Raw genomic sequence first — 20731 nt, forward strand, 5'->3', positions numbered from 1 at the left:
TGAGGCACGTTTGTGAAGAGCTTTCAAATGACAGTTGAAAAGTTTGGGCATCATTCTGTAGTTATTGAAATCATCAAGAAAGGTGGTGACATGAAAAGAGCACTTAGGGGAATTAATCTGTCAGTAGGGTCAGAGACTGAATTGGTGGTGTAGAGAAGGAATTCAAATTATTCTGAACTTTGAAGTCTGGGAGAATACCTTGATAGGAGCAAAATAAAGAGTGCCACTTTTGAGAAATTGTTTCCAATTCCTTCCCACAATATAATCATATTTCAAGTGATGGCACACTTTTTTTCTCTAAAGATCATAAAGTAAATATTTTAAGATTGTGGACATTCAGTTCCTGTTACAACGACTCAACTTACTACTGTAGCACAAAAACAGTCTTAAACAATATATAAATGAATGAGCATGACTGTGTCCCAATGAACTTTATTTCTGGACACTGAAATTTGAATTGCATAAAATTTTCATGACTCACAAAATATTATTCTTCTTTTGATATTTTCCAAACATTAAAAAATGTAAAAAAAGCTCTTAGCTTCAGGTTGTGTAAAATCAGGTGGTGAGCAGGATTTGGCCTATAGACTGGGGTTTGCAAACCCCTGGTTTGTAGAACATCAGTCAGAACCCTATCCAACATCATTTTGAAAACTTTGGATTTTCTTCTGAGATATTATATTGAGCACTTGGAAGGAGATGGTTGAAATGGTGAGTCAAGTGGTAAAAGTCGAAGGAGACAACTAAGTAGATAGTAAGACTAACCATATAAATCCCTGGGGTCAGTGGGGCAACATATGTTCCTATATGCTCCAATCCAACAGCTACTTACTTCAGAAAAAAAGGGAAAATCAATCAATAAATATTACTTCAAACACATTCTGAAGTCAGCATTCTAGTAATTGCACAGGGAAAGGCAAGTGGTGGGTCTTGCCTCTATTCATGTTGATTATGATGCCCATAAGTAAAGTAGCACAAATGCAGTTTCTAAACAAGTAGTGTGGGTGGCAGCATGGAAGGAAGCTTAGTGTGAGTCCAGTGTATCAAGTTGGAGCAACTCTGAACAAAGCAATTGCATTTGGAGAGACCAGCTAGGCTGTGATAGTTGATGAGAACTAGCCTGGGAACCGAGTGAAGAGAGAAATAAGAGGAATATAAAGGAAAAATTGACCAGACAATGCTAATTAAGATGTGCAGAATGAAAGGGGAGTCATACATTAAATGTTTTAAAATGTGTTTACTATATTATTCAATGCCACTAAGAAGCATGCAGAAGTGAGAGGCAAGGGCCCCAGTGTAGGCCATGGGAAATGGAGAACTAGGCGACTGGAGACTAGCACCTTACACAAGCAAATAACACACATGCACTGCGGTCTGACTGATGTTAGGCTGAATTACTGGCAAACACGGGGAGAAGGTATTCTATTCATACCCTCATGTTAGCTATTTCTCAAGTGTTATTAGATGGAAAAATAAGAGAGAAGTGACATCATCATCATGTTGATGTTCCAAATAAGTTAACTGTCTTCTGCATCATGTTCTATAGAATCCCCCTCATTTCTTCAAGATAATTTCTTTTCATCATTTGGCACTAGTTGTGTCTTATAAAACAAGCATATCCAAACATATTTCACTATTTATCTTCAGTATTTTTCTCTTAGATCTGTTTACCTATCCATATCATAAATGTATGGGAAAAACAAGCCAATAATTTACATGGAGGCAGGAATAATATTGGAATTTAGGAGAAGAAAAGTTTACATAAATATATGCCTCCAACTCTTAACACCAACTATTGGTTTTCTCTGCTTCTTCCTTATATGCTGCTGTTTAGAGGGTTTGCTAGGGCAGCTGCTCCCTAAAAGAGTCTCTCCCTGCTATAATTGTTCACCCAAAGAAGCAGGACATTAGGCAAAGAACCATATCGGCTCAGCCTGTAAGTGGACAAAGGCATATTTCTAATAAGCTATTTTTTTGAATTTTATTTTATTCATTTTTAAACAGCAGTTTATCAGTCATCCATTTTATACACATCAGTGTATACATGTCAACCCCAATCTCCCAGTTCATCACACCACCACTGACGCCCAGCCACTTTCCCCCCTTGGTGTCCATACGTTTGTTCCCTACATCTGTATCTAAATTTCTTCCCTGCAAACCACTTCATCTATACCATTTTTCTAGATTCCACATATATGTGTTAATTTGTGATATTTGTTTTTCTCTTTCTGACTTACTTCACTCTGTATGACAGTCTCTAGATTCATCCATGTCTCTACAAATGACCCAATTTTGTTCCTTTTTTATGGCTGAGTAATATTCCATTGTATATATGTACCACATTTTTTAACATCTTTATTGGAGTATAACTGCTTTATAATGGTGTGTTAGTTTCTGCTTTATAACAAAGTGAATCAGTTATACATATACATATGTTCCCATATCTCTTCCCTCTTGTGTCTCCCTCCCTCCCACCCTCCCTATCCCACCCCTCTAGGTGGTCACAAGGCACTGAGCTGATCTCCCTGTGCTATGTGGCTGCTTCCCACTAGCTATCTATTTTACGTTTAGTAGTGTATATATGTCCATGCCACTCTCTCACGTTGTCCCAGCTTACCCTTCCCCCTCCCCGTGTCCTCAAGTCCACTCTCTAGTAGGTCTGTGTCTTTATTCCCGTCTTGCCCCTAGGTTCTTCATGACCATATTTTTTTTAGATTCCATATATATGTGTTAGCACATGGTATTTGTTTTTCTCCTTCTGACCTACTTCACTCTGTATGACAGTCTCTAGGTCCATCCACCTCACTACAAATGTCAACTTCGTTTCTTTTTATGGCTTAGTAATATTCCATTGTATATATGTGCCACATCTTCTTTATCCATTTGTCTGTTGATGGGCATATACATTGGTTCCATGACCTGGCTATTGTAAATAGTGCTGCAATGAGTATTGTGGTGTATGTGTCTTTTTGTATTATGGTTTTCTCTGGGTAAATGCCCAGAAATTGGATTGCTGGGTCATATGGTAATTCTATTTTTAGTTTTTTAAGGAACCTCCATACTGTTCTCCATACTGGCTGTATCAATTTACATTCACACCAACAGTGTAAGAGAGTTCCCTTTCTCCACACCCTCTCCAGCATTTGTTGTTTGTAGATATTCTGATGATGCCAGTTCTAACTGGTATGAGGTGATACCTCATTGTAGTTTTGTTTTGCATTTCTCTAATAATTAATGATGTTGAACAGCTTTTCATGTGGTCCTTGGCCATCTGTATGTCTTCTTTGGAGACTTCTATTTAGGTCTTCTTCCAATTTTTGGATTGGATTGTTTGTTTTTTTTAATATTGAGCTACATGAGCTCTTTATATATTTTGGAGATTAATCCTTTGTCTCTTGATTCATTTGCAAATATTTTCTCCCATTTTGAAGGTTGTCTTTTTGCCTTGTTTGTAGTTTCCTTTGTTTGCAAAAGCTTTTAAGTTTCATTAGAGCCCATTTGTTTATTTTTGTTTTTATTTCCATCTCTCTAGGAGGTGGTCAAAAGTGATCTTGCTGTGAATTATGTCATAGAGTATTCTGCCCATGTTTTCCTCTATGAATTTTAAAGGGGCTGGCCTTACATTTAGGTCTTTAATCCATTTTGAGTTTACTTTTGTGTGTGGTGTTAGGGAGTGTTTTAATTTCATTCTTTTACATGTAGCTGCCCACTTTCCCCAGAACCATTATTAAAGAGACTGTCTTTTCTCCATGATATATCCTTGCCTCGTTTGTCATAGATTAGTTGACCATAGGTGTGTGGGTTTATCTCTCAGCTTTCTATCTTGTTCCATTGAACTATATTTCTGTTTTTGTGTCAGTACCGTATTGTCTTGATTACTGTAGCTTTGTAGTATAGTCTAAAGTCAGGGAGTCTGATTCCTCCAATTCCGTCTTTTTAACTCAAGACTGTTTTGGCTATTCGAGGTCTTTTGTGTCTCCATACGATTTTTAAGATTTTTGTTCTAGTTGTGTGAAAAATGCCATTGGTAATTTAGAGGGATTGCATTGAATCTGTAGATTGCATTGGGTAGTATAGTCATTTTCACAATATTGATTCTTTCAATCCAAGAACATTGTGTATCTCTCCATCTGTTGGTATCATCTTTAACTTCTTTCAACAGTGTCTTATAGTTTTCTGCATACAGGTCTTTTGTCTCCCTATGTAGGTTTATTCCTAGGTATTTTATTCTTTTTGTTGCAATGGTAAATGGCAGTGTTTCCTTAATTTCTCTTTCAGATTTTTCACCATTAGTGTATAGGAATGAAAGAGATTTCTGTGCATTAATTTTGTATCCTACAACTTTACCAAATGCATTGATTAGCTCTAGTAGTTTTCTGGTGGCATCTTTAGGATTCTCTATGTATAGTATCATGTCATCTGCAAACAGTGACAGTTTTACTTCTTCTTTTCCAATATGGGTTCCTTTTCTTTCTTTTTTTTCTCTGATTGCCATGGCTAGGACTTCCAAAACTATGTTGAATAATAGTGGTAAGAGTGGACATCCTTGTCTTGTTCCTGATCCTAGTGAAAATGCTTTCAGTTTTTCACCATTGAGAATGATGTTTGCTGTGGGTATGTCATATTTGGCCTTTATTATGTTGAGGTGGGTTCTCTCTGTGCCCACTTCCTGTAGAGTTTTTATCATAAATGGGTTTTGAAATTTGTCAAAAGCTTTTTCTGCATCTACTTAGGTTATCATATGGTTTGTATACTTCAATTTGTTAATATGGTGTATCACATTGATTAATTTACCTATATTGAAGAATCCTTGGATTCCTGGTTTAAATCCCACTTGATCATGGTGTATGAACATTTTATTGTGCTGTTGGATTCTGTTTGCTAATATTTTGTTGAGAATTTTTGCATCTATATTCATCAGTGATATTGGTCTGTACTTTTCTTTTTTTGTAGTATCTTTGTCTGGTTTTTGTATCAGGGTTATGGTGGCCTCATGGAATGAGTTTGTGAGTGTTCCTTCTTCTGTAGTTTTTTGGATGAGTTTGAGAAGGAAGTGTGTTAGCAATTCTCTAAATGCTTGATAGAATTCACCCATGAAACCATCTGGTCCTGAAATTTTGTTTGTTGGAAAATTTTTAATCACAGTTTCAATTTCATTACTTGTGATTGGTCTGTTCATATTTTCTGTTTCTTCCTGGTTCAGTCTAAGAAGGTTATACCTTTCTAAGAATTTGTCCATTTCTTCCAGGTTGTCCATTTTATTGGCATAGTGTTTCTTGTAGTAGTCTCTTAGGATGCTTTGTATTTCTGTGGTGTCTGTTGTAACTTCTCCTTTCTCATTTCTAACTTTATTGATTTGAGTCCTCTCCCTCTTTTTCTTGATGTGTCTGGCTAATGGTTTATCAATTTTGTTTATCTTCTCAAAGAACCAGCTTTTAGTCTTATTGATATTTGCTGTGTTTTCTTTGTTTCTATTTCATTTTTTTTCTGTTCTGATCTTTATGATTTCTTTCCTTCTGCTAACTTTGGGTTTTGTTTGTTCTTCTTTCTCTAGTTTCTTTAGGTGTGAGGTTTGTTTCTTTATTTAAGATTTTTTCTTGTTTCTTGAGGTAGGATTGTATTGGTATATACTTCCCTCTTAGAACTGCTTTTGCTGCATCCCATAGGTTTTGGATCATCGTGTTTTCATTGTCCTTTGTCTCTAGGTATTTGTTTTTATTTCCTCTTTGATTTCTTCAATGATCTCTTGGTTATTTAGTAACCTATTGTTTAGCTTCCATGTGTTTGTGTTTTTTACATTTTTTCCCTGTAATTGATTTCTAATCTCATAGTGTTGTGGTCAAAAAAGATGTTTGATATGATTTCTATTTTCTTAAATTTACTGAGGCCTGACTTGTGACACAATGTGTGGTCTATCCTAGAGAATGATCCATGCACACTTGAGAAGAAAGTGTAATCTGCTGTTTTTGGATGGAATGTCCTATAAATATCAATTAAATCTATGTGGTCTATTGTGTCTTTTAAAGCCTGTGTTTCCTTATTAATTTTCTGTTTGGATGGTCTATTCATCAGTGTGAGGTGTTAAATTCCCCCACTATTATTGTGTTACTGTCAATTTCCTCTTTTAGAGCTGTTAGCAGTTGCCTTATGTATTGAGGTGCTCCTATGTTGGGTGTATATATGTTTATAATTGTTATATGTTCTTCTTGGATTGATCTGTTCATCATTATGTAGTGTCCTTCCTTGTCTCCTGTAACATTCTTTATTTTAAAGTCTATTTTATCTGACATGAGTATTGCTCCTCCATCTTTCCTTTGATTTGCATTTGCATGGAATATATTTTTCCATGCCTCACTTTCAGTCTGAATGTGTCCCTAGGTTTGAAGTGGATCTCTTGTATACAGCATATATAAAGGTCTTGTTTTTGTATCCACTCAGCAAGCTTGTGTCTTTTGGTTGAAACATTTAATCCATTCACATTTAAGTTAATTATCCATATGTATGTTCCTATTACCATTTTCTTAACTGTTATGGGTTTGTTTTTGTAGGTTCTTTTCTTCTCTGTGTTTCCCACTTAGAAAAGTTCCTTTAGCATTTGTTGTAGAGCTGGTTTTGTGGTGCTGAATTCTCTTAGCTTTTGCTTGTCTGTAAAGCTTTTGATTTCTACATTGACTCTGAATGAGATCCTTGCCCGGTAGATTAATCTTGGTTGTAGGCTTTTCACTTTCATCACTTTAAGTATAGCATGCCACTCCCTTCTGGCTTCTAGAGTTTTTGCTGAGAAATCATCTGTTAACCTTATGGGAGTTCCCTTGTATTTTATTTTTCATTTTTCCCTTGCTGCTTTCAGTAATTTTTCTTTCTCTTTAGTTTCACCAATTTGACTACTATGTGTCTCAGCATGTTTCTCCTTGAGTTTATTCTGTATGGGACTCTCTGTGCTTCCTGTACTTGGGTGTCTATTTCCTGTCCCATGTCAGGGAAGTTTTCGACTATAATCTCTTCAAATATTTTCTTGGGTGCTTTCTCTCTTCTCCTTCTGGGAACATTATAATGCGAATGTTGTTGGGTTTAATGTTGTCCCAGAAGTCTCTTAGGCTGTCTTCATTTCTTTTCATTCTTTTTTCTTTATTCTGTTCTACAGCAGTGAATTCCACCATTTAGTCTTCCAGGTCACTTATCCATTCTTCTGCTTCAGTTATTCTGCTATTGATTCCTTCTAGTGTAATTTTCATTTCAGTTATTGTGTTGTTAATCTCTGTTTGCCTGTTCTTTAATTCTTCTAGATCTTTGTTAAACACTTCTTGCATCTTCTCAATCTTTGCCTCCATTCTTTTTCCGAGGTCCTGTATCATCTTCACTATCATTATTCTGAATTCTTTTTCTGGATGGTTGCCTATCTCCACTTCATTTAGTTGTTTTTCTGGAGTTTTATCTTGTTCCTTCATGTGATACATAGCCCTCTGCTTTTTCATCTTGTCTATCTTTCTGTGAATGTGTTTTATTTTTCTACAGCCTGCAGGATTATAGTTCTTCTTGCTTCTGCTGTCTGCTCTCTGGTGGATGAGGCTATCCTAAGCCATTTTTTATATACACGGTATGAAATAGGACAAAGAAAGTGGTCATTGTCTTTATTGCTTAGACTCATATAAAAGTAAAGCCTTTGACTTAATTCTAAGGTAGTCTCATCAGTTTTACATGTCAAAGCATAATCAGCTGGTGCTCAGCAAATGTTTTTTGCAGAATTAAATTTCTTGCCATTTTCCTACAACTAGTTATATATTAATAAAATAGTTTAAAACATGAATGCTTCTTAAAAATTTTAAACAGTAAGGTTTAGATTAAAATGTCCTCAGCATTTGCCTACATTTAACCCATAGTCATAAGTTTAAAACTACATCTACTAACTGGTCTCCTTAATTATTAATTAAGAAAGGTGTAACAGTGGATCGTTTCCTGATTTATTTACTTTTTGCAAAGATATAGTTAATTTATGAAATCAGAACATTAGCTGGAAGCAATCTTAGCCTGTTTTATAGTGGAGAAAGTAAGACCCAGAAGGTTTTTAGTGGCTTGCTCAAGATGTCACAACTAGCCAGGGCCTTCAGGATTACAATTTTCCTTTAATATGTTAGGAGGTACAAAGAATACCTGGTTCTTTGGAGACTCAGAGGAGGCAGGAGAACCCTAATCTGTGACCTGGCTTCCCCTGCCCTAAGTTGTTTTACTGCCAATAAATGACTACGAATGGTATGCTGCTTCTCTCTTCATTACAAAATATTTACTGGAAACAAATTATTCAGTCAATATTTAAGCAAATATATAATAAATTTTTTCACTACTACAACTATAAATAGATGTATTAAAAATTCTACAAACTGCTGTAAAAAAGAAAATAAGTAAATGTAGAGAGTGCAAATCAGAATTAGACTAATAATATTATTATCTTAATTAAATGCTATGTTTCCATTCCATGTCTCTCTAATTTTATTTAGCCTCTGCATTAATCCAGCCAGAATTTGAATTAGTCCAGATTAGTTCTTAATATATTATTTGTAGATTTGTACTAGTTCCAAATTATGCATTTTTATCCAAACAGGTATAATAATTCTGTCAGATTCATATAAAATCAATTTTAATTGTACAGCAAATTGTTATATTAAAATAAAATTTTTGTATCTTTTTTCATAGACTTGAGTCAAAGGAGCCTTTCCTGTCTGTTGGGTGAGTATATGTCTAAATTTTTAAAATCTCAATTAGCTAATTGATTTTTAATTCAAATTAACAAGGTCTTCTGAGACAGTATTTTCAGTCATTTGAAGCCCATATTCAAAGTCATAACCTACCATTGATTCATCATTTCCTCAGCAATAGGGCTATCTACCTTTAAAAGACAACTAAAATGCTCTCTGGGCTGTTCTCTGATCACAGAAATTTAACTAATGAATGTATATGAAATCCTGTATCCTATGTAAATCTAAAAAGGTACACAGTGATTATATCATCATGTAAAAGTGTGCTCTGATTGGTTTTAAAAATTCCTCTGAACCACAGCTTCAGTATTCCGAGTCTGTCTATTCATTTTTGTACTGTTTTATTTCAGTCTACTCTATTCAGTATTTCTTCCCTCTTTTTCTCTAAATCTGTATCCAAAATCTTTTTCTTTTTCACTTTTCTCTCATTTCACTTTTATTTCTCTGCTGCTCCCACTGACTGCTTTTCTGAACACAAAGATGAAAAACCGTGAAGCAGATTAAGTAAGACTAATGCTTGCCCTCTGTGATGGTATTGTTCTGAGTCACAGTACATGTTCTAATAATGATATACTGTTGACAAGAATATGCATGTAGTATTTTTAGCCATTTAGCTAATTAAGACTCAGCAAAGATGTTTTTACTGATCTATTACATAATCCTTTGACTAACATATTACAATGTTTTATTAAGGGACTTCTGCCTCATTATGGTTGATGTTATAAAGTATCAAGAAGCATTGGAAGATGTGACATCTAGTTTAGAAGAAATCATGCTGTATTTGATAAGAAAAAAACACAAAAAACAAAAAACAGAAACACACACACATATGCAGTCATGACTAGAAACGTAGGATGTGCTTAGATTTTTAAATGATGACATCTGTTTTCTTTTATTACTTTGCTTGCAGTCGGTGAATATTTCTGTCACTCCTTGAACAACATTGTTCCCTCTGCCCTTCTACTCCTCATAAAAGCTTTTCAGAATGCCATTTGAATCACAGGAATCAAACTAATTGTTAGGGGTTCTGGGAGAGAAAAACAGTAAATGCATTTATTGGAGGACTTCATGAAAAATGAAAGGTCAAGTTGATCTGTTCCAAAAAAATCATTAGTACATACTTATTTCTTTCAATGATCATCAGATCCTATTTTTAAAAACTTTTAAGTCTGAAGCAATCTTTTGTTTTGAATGCATATGTGTCCTGCCCTCAAGTCCGGAGGCTGGAATAGCTTCTCTTTATGTCTCAGTGCAGTTGTTCAGTAGCATTTCCTGTTCTCTCGACTACTTTGAGGTGGAATCCATTTTTTATTGCAAACCTCTGCTTTACAAGGGCAGATGCTCAGTAGTCTTTGTTTTAAACTTATCAGGAGTTTAGAATTCAGTATTAGAGCACTGAGAAAAACTCTCTCCAAAAGAAACATCTATCATTCAGCAAATACTACTCAAAATGGGAAAACCGGCATGTCGGTAAGAAGATATTGCTTTCCTTAGATTTGTCTTAAAATAAAGTGTGGGAAACAAGCAACCCAAATAGTTCTGCTAACTGGATACTTTAATTTATAACTAAATGTCTCCATTCTCCTGTAAGAAAATGATTTTGAATAAGATTTCCAAAAGTATGCATGAATCTCTATCCTGACCCTGTTCAGTAAAAAGAAAGGGTGATAATGAGCATAATGGACACATATGAGCCTACTAGGCAACAGGTACTCTACTATAAGAACCATGATTCAAATTTGTGTCTTTAATTTAGTCACTTACCAAAGGGAATAAATATGCATGATGTACTGTCTATGGTATCAGTTGACATGTGAGTATTTAAGGTCGAGTTTTTTTACAGCCCTGCATATCTTATTACATTAATTTTAATTCTAGGTTCAATAAAATTGTTAATAAATAAATCAGTACTAAATATTGTATACTTCAGTCCATTGCCCAACTGTGACTGAAAACACTATTAATATATATGTACTTCTAGAAGTTGCATTCACCCTTGTAGACTCCGACACTTACAAGCTAGTTTTATTAATTTAGTCAGTTTCTTAAACTCCCAAATCTCAGGTCCCTAATCAGTGAAATGGAGATAAAAAAAGAAAATTTAAATCAAGGATTTAGCACTGTTCTTGGCACATAGTAATTGTTCATAAATGTTAACTATTATTACAGTTATGTAAGTTATAGTCATATATAATACTCTAAAAACTCAATCACAGAGGTCTGAAATACCTTAGAGAATACAACTCCACTTCTATAGCTGTGCTTTGAGTTGCATGGGGAAACCAAAAGAAGTTTTTATAATGGGGAGAGAAAAATGAAATTGTGAATGGAATAAACATGAGTACCAACATTCTGCTTCAGATTTTAATGATGAACACTAACAATTGTTATTTAAAATTTTAATGGGACGTTAAGAAACAAGAAACATCTCAAATAAACAACCTAACCTTACACCTAAAGCAATTAGACAAAGAAGAACAAAAAAACCCCACAAAGTTAGCAGAAGGAAAGAAATCAAAAGTTCAGATCAGAAATAAATGAAAAAGAAATGAAGGAAATGATAGCAAAGATCAATAAAACTAAAAGCTGGTTCTTTGAGAAGATAAACAAAATTGATAAACCATTAACCAGACTTATCAAGAAAAAAAGGGAGGAGACTCAAAGAAATAGAATTAGAAATGAAAAAGGAGAAGTAACAACTGACACTGCAGAAATACAAAGATCGTGAGAGATTACTACAAGCAACTCTATGCCAATAAAATAGACATACTGGAAGGAATGGACAAATTCTTAGAAATGCACAACCTTCCAAGACTGAACCAGGAAGAAATAGAAAATATGACCAGACCAATCAAAAGCACTGAAATGGAAACTGTGATTAAAAATATTCCAACAAACAAAAGCCCAGGACCAGATGGCTTCACAGGCGAATTCTATCAAAGATTTAGAGAAGAGCTAACACCTATCCTTCTCAAACTCTTCCAAAATATAGCAGAGAGAGGAACACTCCCAAACTCATTCTATGAGGCCCCAATCAGTCTGATACCAAAATGAGACAAAGATGTCACAAAGAAAGAAAACTACAATCCAATATCACTGATGAACACAAATGCAAAAGTCCTCAACAAAATACTAGCAAACAGAATCCAACAGCACATTAAAAGGATCATACACTATGAAAAAGTGGGGTTTATCCCAGGAATGCAAGGATTCTTCAATATATGCAAATCAATCAAAGTGATACACCATATTAACAAATTGAAGGATAAAAACCATATGATCATCTCAATAGATGCAGAGAAAGCTTTTGCCAAAATTCAACACCCATTTGTGATAAAAACTCACGAGAAAGTAGGCATAGAGGGAACTTTCCTCAAGATAATAAAGGCCATATATGACAAACCGCCAGTCAACATCATCTTCAATGGTGAAAAACTGAAACCATTTCCACTACGATCAGGAACAAGACAAGGTTACCCACTCTCACCACTCTTATTCAACATAGTTTTGGAAGTTTTAGCGACAACAATCAGAGAAGAAAAAGAAATAAAAGAATCCAAATTGGAAAAGAAGAAGTAAAGCTGTCACTGTTTGCAAATGACATGATACTATGCATAGAGAATCCTAAAGATGCTACCAGAATACTGCTAGAGCTAATCAATGAATTTGGTAAAATAGCAAGATATAAAATTAATGCACAGAAATCTCTCGCATTCCTATACACTAATGATGAAATATCTGAAAGAGAAATTAATAAAACACTCCCATTTACCACTGCAACAAAAAGAATATAATATCTAGAAATAAACCTACCTAAGGAGACAGAAGACCTGTATGCAGAAAATTATAAGACACTGATGAAAATATTAAAGGTGATACAAATAGATGGAGAGATATACCATGTTCTTGGATTGGAAGAATCAGCACTGTGAAAATGACTCTACTACACAAAGCAATCTACAGTTTCAATGCAGTATCTATCAAACTACCAATGGCATTTTTCACAGAACTAGAACAAAAAAATTTCACAATTTGTATGGAAACCCTAAAGAACCCGAATAGCCAAAGCAATCTTGAGAAAGAAAAACAGAGCTGCAGGAATCAGGCTCCCTGACTTCCGACTATACTACAAAGTTACAGTAATCAAGACAGTATGGTACTGGCACAAAAACAGAAATATAGATCAATGGAACAGGATAGAAAGCCCAGAGATAGACCCACATACTTATGGTAACCTTATCTTTGGTAAAGGAGGCAGCAATATACAGTGGAGAAAAGACAGCCTCTTCAATAAGTGGTGCTGAGAAAACTGGACAGCTACATGTAAAAGAATGAAATTAGAACACCCCCTAACACCATACACAAAACTAAACTCAAAAGGGCTTAAAGGCCTAAATCCAAGGCCAGACACCATCAAATTCTTAGAGTAAAACATTGGCAGAAATCTCTATGACATGAATCACAGGAAGATCCTTTTTGACCCACCTCCTAGAGAAATGGAAATAAAAACAAAAATTAAAAAATGGGACCTAATGAAACGTAAAAGCTTATGCACAGCAAAAGAAACCATAAACAAGACGAAAAGACAACCCTCATATGGGAGAAAATATTTGCAAATGAAGCAACTGACAAAGGATTAATCTCCAAAATTTACAAGCAGCTCATGAAGCTCAATATCAAAAAAACAAACAGCCCAATCCAAAAATGGTCAGAAGACCTAAGTTGACATTTCTCCAAAGAACATATCCAGATTGCCAACAAACACATGAAAGAATGCTCAACATCATTGATCATTAGAGAAATGCAAATCAAAACTACAGTGAGATATCATCTCACACCTGTTAGAATGGCCATCATCAAAAAATCTACAAACAATAAATACTGGAGAGGGTGTGGAGAAAAGGGAACCCTCTTGCACTGTTGGTGGGAATGTAAATTGATACAGGCACTATGGAGAACAGTATGGAGGTTCCTTGAATACTAAAAATAGAACTTCCATATGACCCAGCAATCCCACTACTGGGCATATACCCTGAGAGAACCATAATTCTAAAAGATTCATGTACTAAAATGTTCATTTTAGATTTATTTACAATAGCCAGGACATGGAAGCAACCTAAGTGTCTATCAACAGATGAATGGATAAAGAAGATGTGGCATATATATGCAATGGAATATTACTGAGCCTTAAAAAGAAATGAAACTTATTTATTTGTAGTGAGGTGGCTGGACGTAGAGACTGTCATACGGAATGAAGTAAGTCAGAAAGAGGAAAACAAATACTGTATGCTAACACATATATATGGAACCTAAAAAAAGAAAGAAAAAGAAAGGTCAAAAGAACCTAGAGGAAAGACGGGAATAAAGATGCAGACCTACTACAGAATGGACTTAAGGATACAGGGAGGGGGAAGGGTAAGATGGGACAAAGTGAGAGAGTGGCATGGACATATTTACACTACCAAACGTAAAATAGATAGCTAGTGGGAAGCAGCCACATAGCACAGGGAGATCAGCTCGGTGCTTTGTGACCACCTAGAGGGGTGGGATAGTGAGGGTGGGAGGGAGGGAGATGCAAGAGGAAAGACATATGGGGACATATGTATATGTATAACTGATTCAATTTGTTATAAAGCAGAAACTAACACACCACTGTAAAGCAATTATACTCTAATACAGATGTTAAAAAAATAAAATAGAATAAAATTTTAATGGGAAGAAATATTGATAAAAGTTTAACGTGCTTCTCTTCTTAATGTAAATTAGGGAGCAAAATTCTTCCTTTGATAAATTTGCTACAGTGATTATGAAATAAAATGTTTAAGTGTCACAAACATAAATTGAAATTAAATATGCCAGCAGAAAAAATTGTCAGAGAAAATATAACACAAGGAAATATTTGCTTATGGTAAAAGGTTAGGGAATTGTGAAAGGAAATTAAGTGAAATTTCAGATCTTACACCTTCAAATATGTGGTGATATAAGAGGAACTTTCTTTCCTATACACCAGTAAATGATTAGTAAAATAATGTCATTAAGAAAAAATTTAAAAAATCTTTATCCTGGAGTGAGGCATGAAGGCTCATCCCAGAGTCTGATTCTGTTAATTCATGTAAGTCAATCGATGCAGTGTTTTCCAAGGCTATCTAGGCAATTCTGATACCAGCCAGAGCTGGAACCACTGTCTACATCATGTATTCAGCCTCCCTCATCCCTTCCTTACAAGCATACACAAGTTGTTCTTGCAGACATTTATGGTCTCTGGAATCTCCTCAAAAATCTTTGAAATACAACTTCCCATGGTCTCTCTCTATTTTGGATATATATGTAGGAAGTGGACACATTTATTGAGAACTGTCTTGGAGTTCATCTATCAGAGACCAGGATAGATATAAACAGACGAAAAGGAGTGTCATGGAGGTCACCATGGTGCCTAAGGAACACACTGCCTGTCTTTTCTAATGTCGTCCTGGACCTAAGGTTGGGATTATATTATTAAATACTATAGCTTAATATTTAATAAATATTATATTACATGAAGATAAAATGTTTTATATTAAAATTATTATAAATATATTTAATATAAATAAATGTATATGTAACATATGTATTGCCTATGTAAATTTATTAAAATATATCATAAAATACATTTTTTATTATAAATATAATAAATTTAAATAATAGATTTAAAAATTCAAGTTCTTTCCTATCTAACTCACCTAAAAGTAAAAAAAAAATCAATCAACTCTGTTTTTTAGAATGGAGCTTAGTCTTGAGTGCTAAATGAGTACTAGATGGTTGATATTCTACTCATCCTCAAAACATTACATTTTAGAGCAATTTAGAACACTCTTCTGGCCAATGTTTTCTTGTATGAGGCATCAGATAGATTCTGGTTTTTGAAATAAGCTGGAAGAGAACAGACATCAATTTGTATTCAGAAAAGTGAATAAGAACCAAGCGATGGTCTCAATTAAGAGTCTAAGATATAAATCTTAGTTTGAAACTAGTCTTGCCTTGAAAAATCTTTTTACAGCTTTTTAATGAAAAAAAGAGATGAGGGGAAAGGACGGTCCTGTTCATTTGACGTTTGAGATTCATAGTGTAAAAGACATGTCAAGACAATGCATGAATTCCCTTCAAGAGCAAGTGGCTGTCGACACTTTGCAGACACTGAGCCACTTAAAAGTATATTCAAGGCCCTAAGTATATTCAAGGCCCTACGTAAAATTTTCCATGTGAATTATTCCCTCTTACCTCTTTAGCATGAAGTTAACTTTTTTCAAAGACTTTTACTATGAATGAGTTGTATTTTGGAATTGAAACTTTGAATCATACCAATGATTTTACAGTTGATGAATTTTTGTATGAGTAGCTTTATTATGAGGATGATTATTTACTGCATGCATAAATATTTTTTTCAGATTTTTTCATTGCATTAGAATAATTTAAAGAACTCAGAAGAATTTGAAAATTTTATTGGAATAGCTCAGAATATATTGTTTCTCAGGCTTGGCTGAGAGACATTAAAAAACACATCAAGGATAGAAATCTCATAATTATTATATTTATCTCAGTTAAAGCACTGGCTCTATGAGTGAGCTAATCATGGCCTAGCCAATGGAGTTCCTGCATCCCCTGAGAGGTACCTGATCTATTCTACTTAAGTCCAACCAAGAAGGGGCTAATAGCTCACCCTACAACTAAAAGTATTCCTAAGTAATTGCTAATATATATATATATATATATATATATATATATATATATATATATTCACACATACATATATATGTCACTCTGCATGGCATGTGAAACTTCCCCAACCAGGGATCGAACCCATGCCTCCTGCAGTGGAAGAACGGAGTCTTAACCACTGGACCATCAGGGAAGTCCCACGCTAACAGCTTTATTTTGTTAAATAATTTTCCTTGGGGAATATTTCCCCCTTTTCTTTCCAGTCTTGGAAGTGAATTTGGAGCTTCAGTGTACTTCTGCTAGTGTTATAAAGACATTATTAAACCTCAACATTCTTATTAGGTCAAAGGTTTGTACTAGTTTACTTTTATCCAGGTTTTGTTTGAGACTTTGCATTTACTGACAGATGCTGTATATTATTATACCATTAGCTACCTATTTTAGGAGACTAAGTTCTGTAATTTGGTTTTCTTGGTTTGAATCCCATTCTGTCTTTTCCTAGCTAGGTGCCTTGGGCAATTTCTTTAACTCCTCTCTGCCTTCATATTCTCCTCTGAAGTAATAACTAACTCTTAGGGCTGCTGTGAATAAGATAATATTGCAAAGTGCTTAGAACAATATCTAACACATAGTAAACAGGGATAGATATCAATTGTTATCAATATTCTGTGCAACATCTAAGTTATATTATAAATCTTTCCTAAAGGAGTGAGTTCCTCTGAATTACAGAAATTCCAACTAATTAAGTCCAAAAGGTCTGAATATTCTAGAAGAGTGGTAATGGATTGAATTCTTGGAAAGGAAATTCAGAAGAGTGAAATCAAGCACAGTAGCGAAGAAATACTTTACTTGGGAGATCTTTGAGGAAGATAGACAAGAAGGAAAGAGAAGCAAAAAGACAGGAAGACAGTTTTGGAATGTGCTCAGATTGAAATAAAATAACAAGTACAATATTTAAAAATTTAATAAGAGGAGCATGAAAAATAGGAAAGCAATGCCAATTTAAGGATAGTTGTAAAAGAGCATCAAAAAGTAAAAAGAGAGTTATATGACTGCTGTAAAATGATTGTTTCTTACCAATCATTTAGGAATTAAAAGATGGTCTTAATCTAGGATTTGAGAAGTTGAAGATATTGGCCAGATAGGAAAATTTTCAAGACAAAAAATAGGACTTGAGTTTATCTTCAAGGTGAAGTAAGAATTCATTAAAGAGGTTTTAAGAGTAGCATTTCTGGAGGAAAGAATTGGAAGAAAAAATTGGCAGCAGGGAGAAGAGACTGCAACAAGCACGTCAGACATCCCAGTCTAACAAGTTTGAAGGTTCATGAAAAGACAGGAGAGAGATTAAGATTGGTGAGTTAAAGTAGTGTCTATATCGTGAGAAATTATGATAATGCAAGGAACTTCCTTTACATTCTAAGGATTCAATAGAGTTATTGGATGGTTGTATGTGTATTTGTTTGTCTGTTTTGTTTTTTTTTTGGGGGGGGGGATACGCGGGCGTCTCACTGCTGCGGCCTCTTCTGCCGCGGAGCACAGGCTCCGGACGCTCAGGCTCAGCGGCCATGGCCACGGGCCCGGCCGCTCCGCAGCACGTGGGATCCTCCCTGACCGGGGCACGAACCCGTGTCCCCTGCATCGGCAGGCGGACTCCCAACAACTGCGCCACCTGGGAAGTCCTGTCTGTTTTGCTTTTAACTGAAGAATGTTCTCCAAAGTGAGGTCATAGTAGCGTCACTTAGAATGCTGTTGCAATAATTCCAGCATGACTTGAAAAGATTCAGAACTTGAGCAGAATGAAATCACCTCCCACATGTTAGAATGGCTGTCATCAAAAAGACAAAAGATAACAAGTGTTGGTGTGGATGTGGAAAAAAAGGGAACCCTTGTACACTGTTGGTGGCAATGTAAACTGGTGCAGCTACTATGGATTATGGTATGGAAGTTCCTCAAAAAATTAAAAACAGAACTACTTATATGATCCAGCAAGCCCACTTCTGGATATATATACAAAGGAAATATTTTAAAATAAGTATCTGGAAGAGGTACCTGCACTCCCATGATCATTGCAGCATATTCACAATAGCCAAGACATGGAATCAACCTAAATGTCCACTGACAGATGAATGGATATAGAAAATGTGATCATGTAATATGTGTATGTATACACACACACACACACACGCACACACACACTGGAATATTATTCAACCTTTAAAAGAAGGAAATCCTGCCATTTGTGACATCATGGATGAACCTGGAGGACATTATGCTCGGTGAAATAATCCAGACACAGAAAGACAATACCGCATGCTCTCACTTATATGTGGAAGCTGAAATAGCCAAACTCAGAAACAGAGACTAGAATGGCAGTTGCCAGGGAGGTGGGGGAAATGGGGAGACAAATTTTCAGTTGTGCAGGATGATTAAGTTCTGGGGAATTTATAGTTACAGCAAGGCAACTATAGTTAATAATACTGTATTGTGTACCTGGAATTTGCTGAAAAGGTAGATCTTAAGTGTTCTCACCACAAAAAAAAGTAACTATGCGACATGATGGATATATTAATTAGATTGACTGTGATAATCCATTGCATAATGTATATGTATATCAAAACATCACGTTGTGTACCTTAAATGTATACAATTTTTATTTGTCAAAAAATATCTAAAAAAAGAATGGAAAAGAAATGCCTGATGAAATATTTTCTTTAATTGTATCAGAATCAGTGTGATTGAATGATGTCTTAGAGGATTCTCAACTGAATTTGGTGGATCGTGGTGACAGAATGACAAGCAAAAATCCAGGTGTAGTGTTGAAACTAAGGGAAAGTTAGCAAGAAACTGTCCGTAAGCTTTAAATATGCCCATCAGACATCATGGAATCACTAATGGCCAATTCAATGCCTATCTTTTGATAGTGTGGTTCCAATTTTCTCTAGGTCTCCAGGGAAAAAAGGGATAAGGGGATAAAGCCAATTTTCTTCTTCTAAAAATCTATTTTAAAAATTTTTTTAGGCTCAAGGCTACCACAAAATTAATGATTCCTTTAGCAACTGCACTCGTTTCATTTGTTTCCAAGGTCCTCCAGGCTACTTCTCTGGAGAGTACACAAAATTTCCACAGTGTTATTTTTGTAATCTAAAGCAGTTGTGCTTTCAGGCCTGATGCTACACTGTAATTTTCATTTATCAACCTGTCACTCAGTAAAATGTTGTAAAAACATTTGAACACTTACACCCATCATTTATTTCTGCACTTGTCAATAACAGTCTTTTGTACTTGTCAAAATCATTTAAACTGCACTACGATAGCATATACAATATCACAAATAAATTGGGTAATCAATCGTGTATGTATATATTTTGACACTGGTGTCTTGAATGCATGGGTTCCAGGACATAGATTTTTTTTTTTTAAGAAGATGTTGGGGGTAGGAGTTTTAATTAATTAATTAATTAATTTTTGCTGTGTTGCATTTTCATTTCTGTGCGAGGGCTTTCTCTAGTTGTGGCAAGCGGGGGCCACTCTTCATCACGGTGTGCGGGCCTCTCACTATCGCGGCCTCTCGTTGCGGAGCACAGGCTCCAGACGCACAGGCTCAGTAGTTGTGGCTCGCGGGCTCTAGAGCGCAGGCTCAGTAGTTGTGGCGCACGGGCCTAGTTGCTCCACGGCATGTGGGATCCTCCCAGACCAGGGCTCGAACCCGTGTCCCTGCATTAGCAGGCAGATTCTCAACCACTGCGCCACCAGGGAAGCCCCCAGGACATAGTTTTAAGAAGCAAGAATTCATTACACTTCAATAATAAAATACAGTAGAGTCATCAAAGAGTCTCCCTCAATTCTTACAATTTAAAAATGTCTTAGGAAACAGAGGGGCTGATTGTGACTGAAACATCTTTTGTTTCTTTAGTGAAATGTTCTCCTCAGGGAAAAGGAAGTAATTGCAGATTATAGCAGGGAGGAATATAGTGTTACCTGGAGGGAAGAAAATACATACGATCATCAAGTAGATTTATTTAAGTTCTGCTTATAAAGAAATCAGTGGTGCAGGACTTTATAGCTGATGATATTTCAAAAGAGTGTTATCAGCACTTTCACGACTATCTAATTCTTTCATATAATGAAATGTCACATTAAGCCAAATGTCGTAGTTCGTATCAATTTTACTTTGAGAATTGGTAACATTATATATCATAGGCAGCCTCCCAACCAAAGTTTGGATGAGACCTTTGATCATAATAAATTAAAGCATTGAAAATTAATCTATCATTTTATTTAAA

At 35.3% G+C, this 20731-nt stretch overlaps 1 protein-coding gene across 1 annotated transcript in view; it reads left to right on the plus strand.

The window, feature by feature from the left end:
• RALYL (RALY RNA binding protein like) overlaps positions 1 to 20731 on the plus strand; it is a gene marked incomplete at its 5' end in the record, with an annotated part of 466983 nt that overhangs the window by 330841 nt on the left and 115411 nt on the right. Inside the window, one exon of the mRNA XM_081258403.1 lies at positions 8692 to 8724. Coding sequence (XP_081114529.1) covers positions 8692 to 8724 — 33 coding nt within the window. The remainder of the gene's footprint in view (positions 1 to 8691; positions 8725 to 20731) is intronic.

Source organism: Mesoplodon bidens (genome assembly GCF_964165515.1).
Source record: "Mesoplodon bidens genome assembly, chromosome: 16".
NCBI classification, from domain to species: domain Eukaryota; kingdom Metazoa; phylum Chordata; class Mammalia; order Artiodactyla; family Ziphiidae; genus Mesoplodon; species Mesoplodon bidens.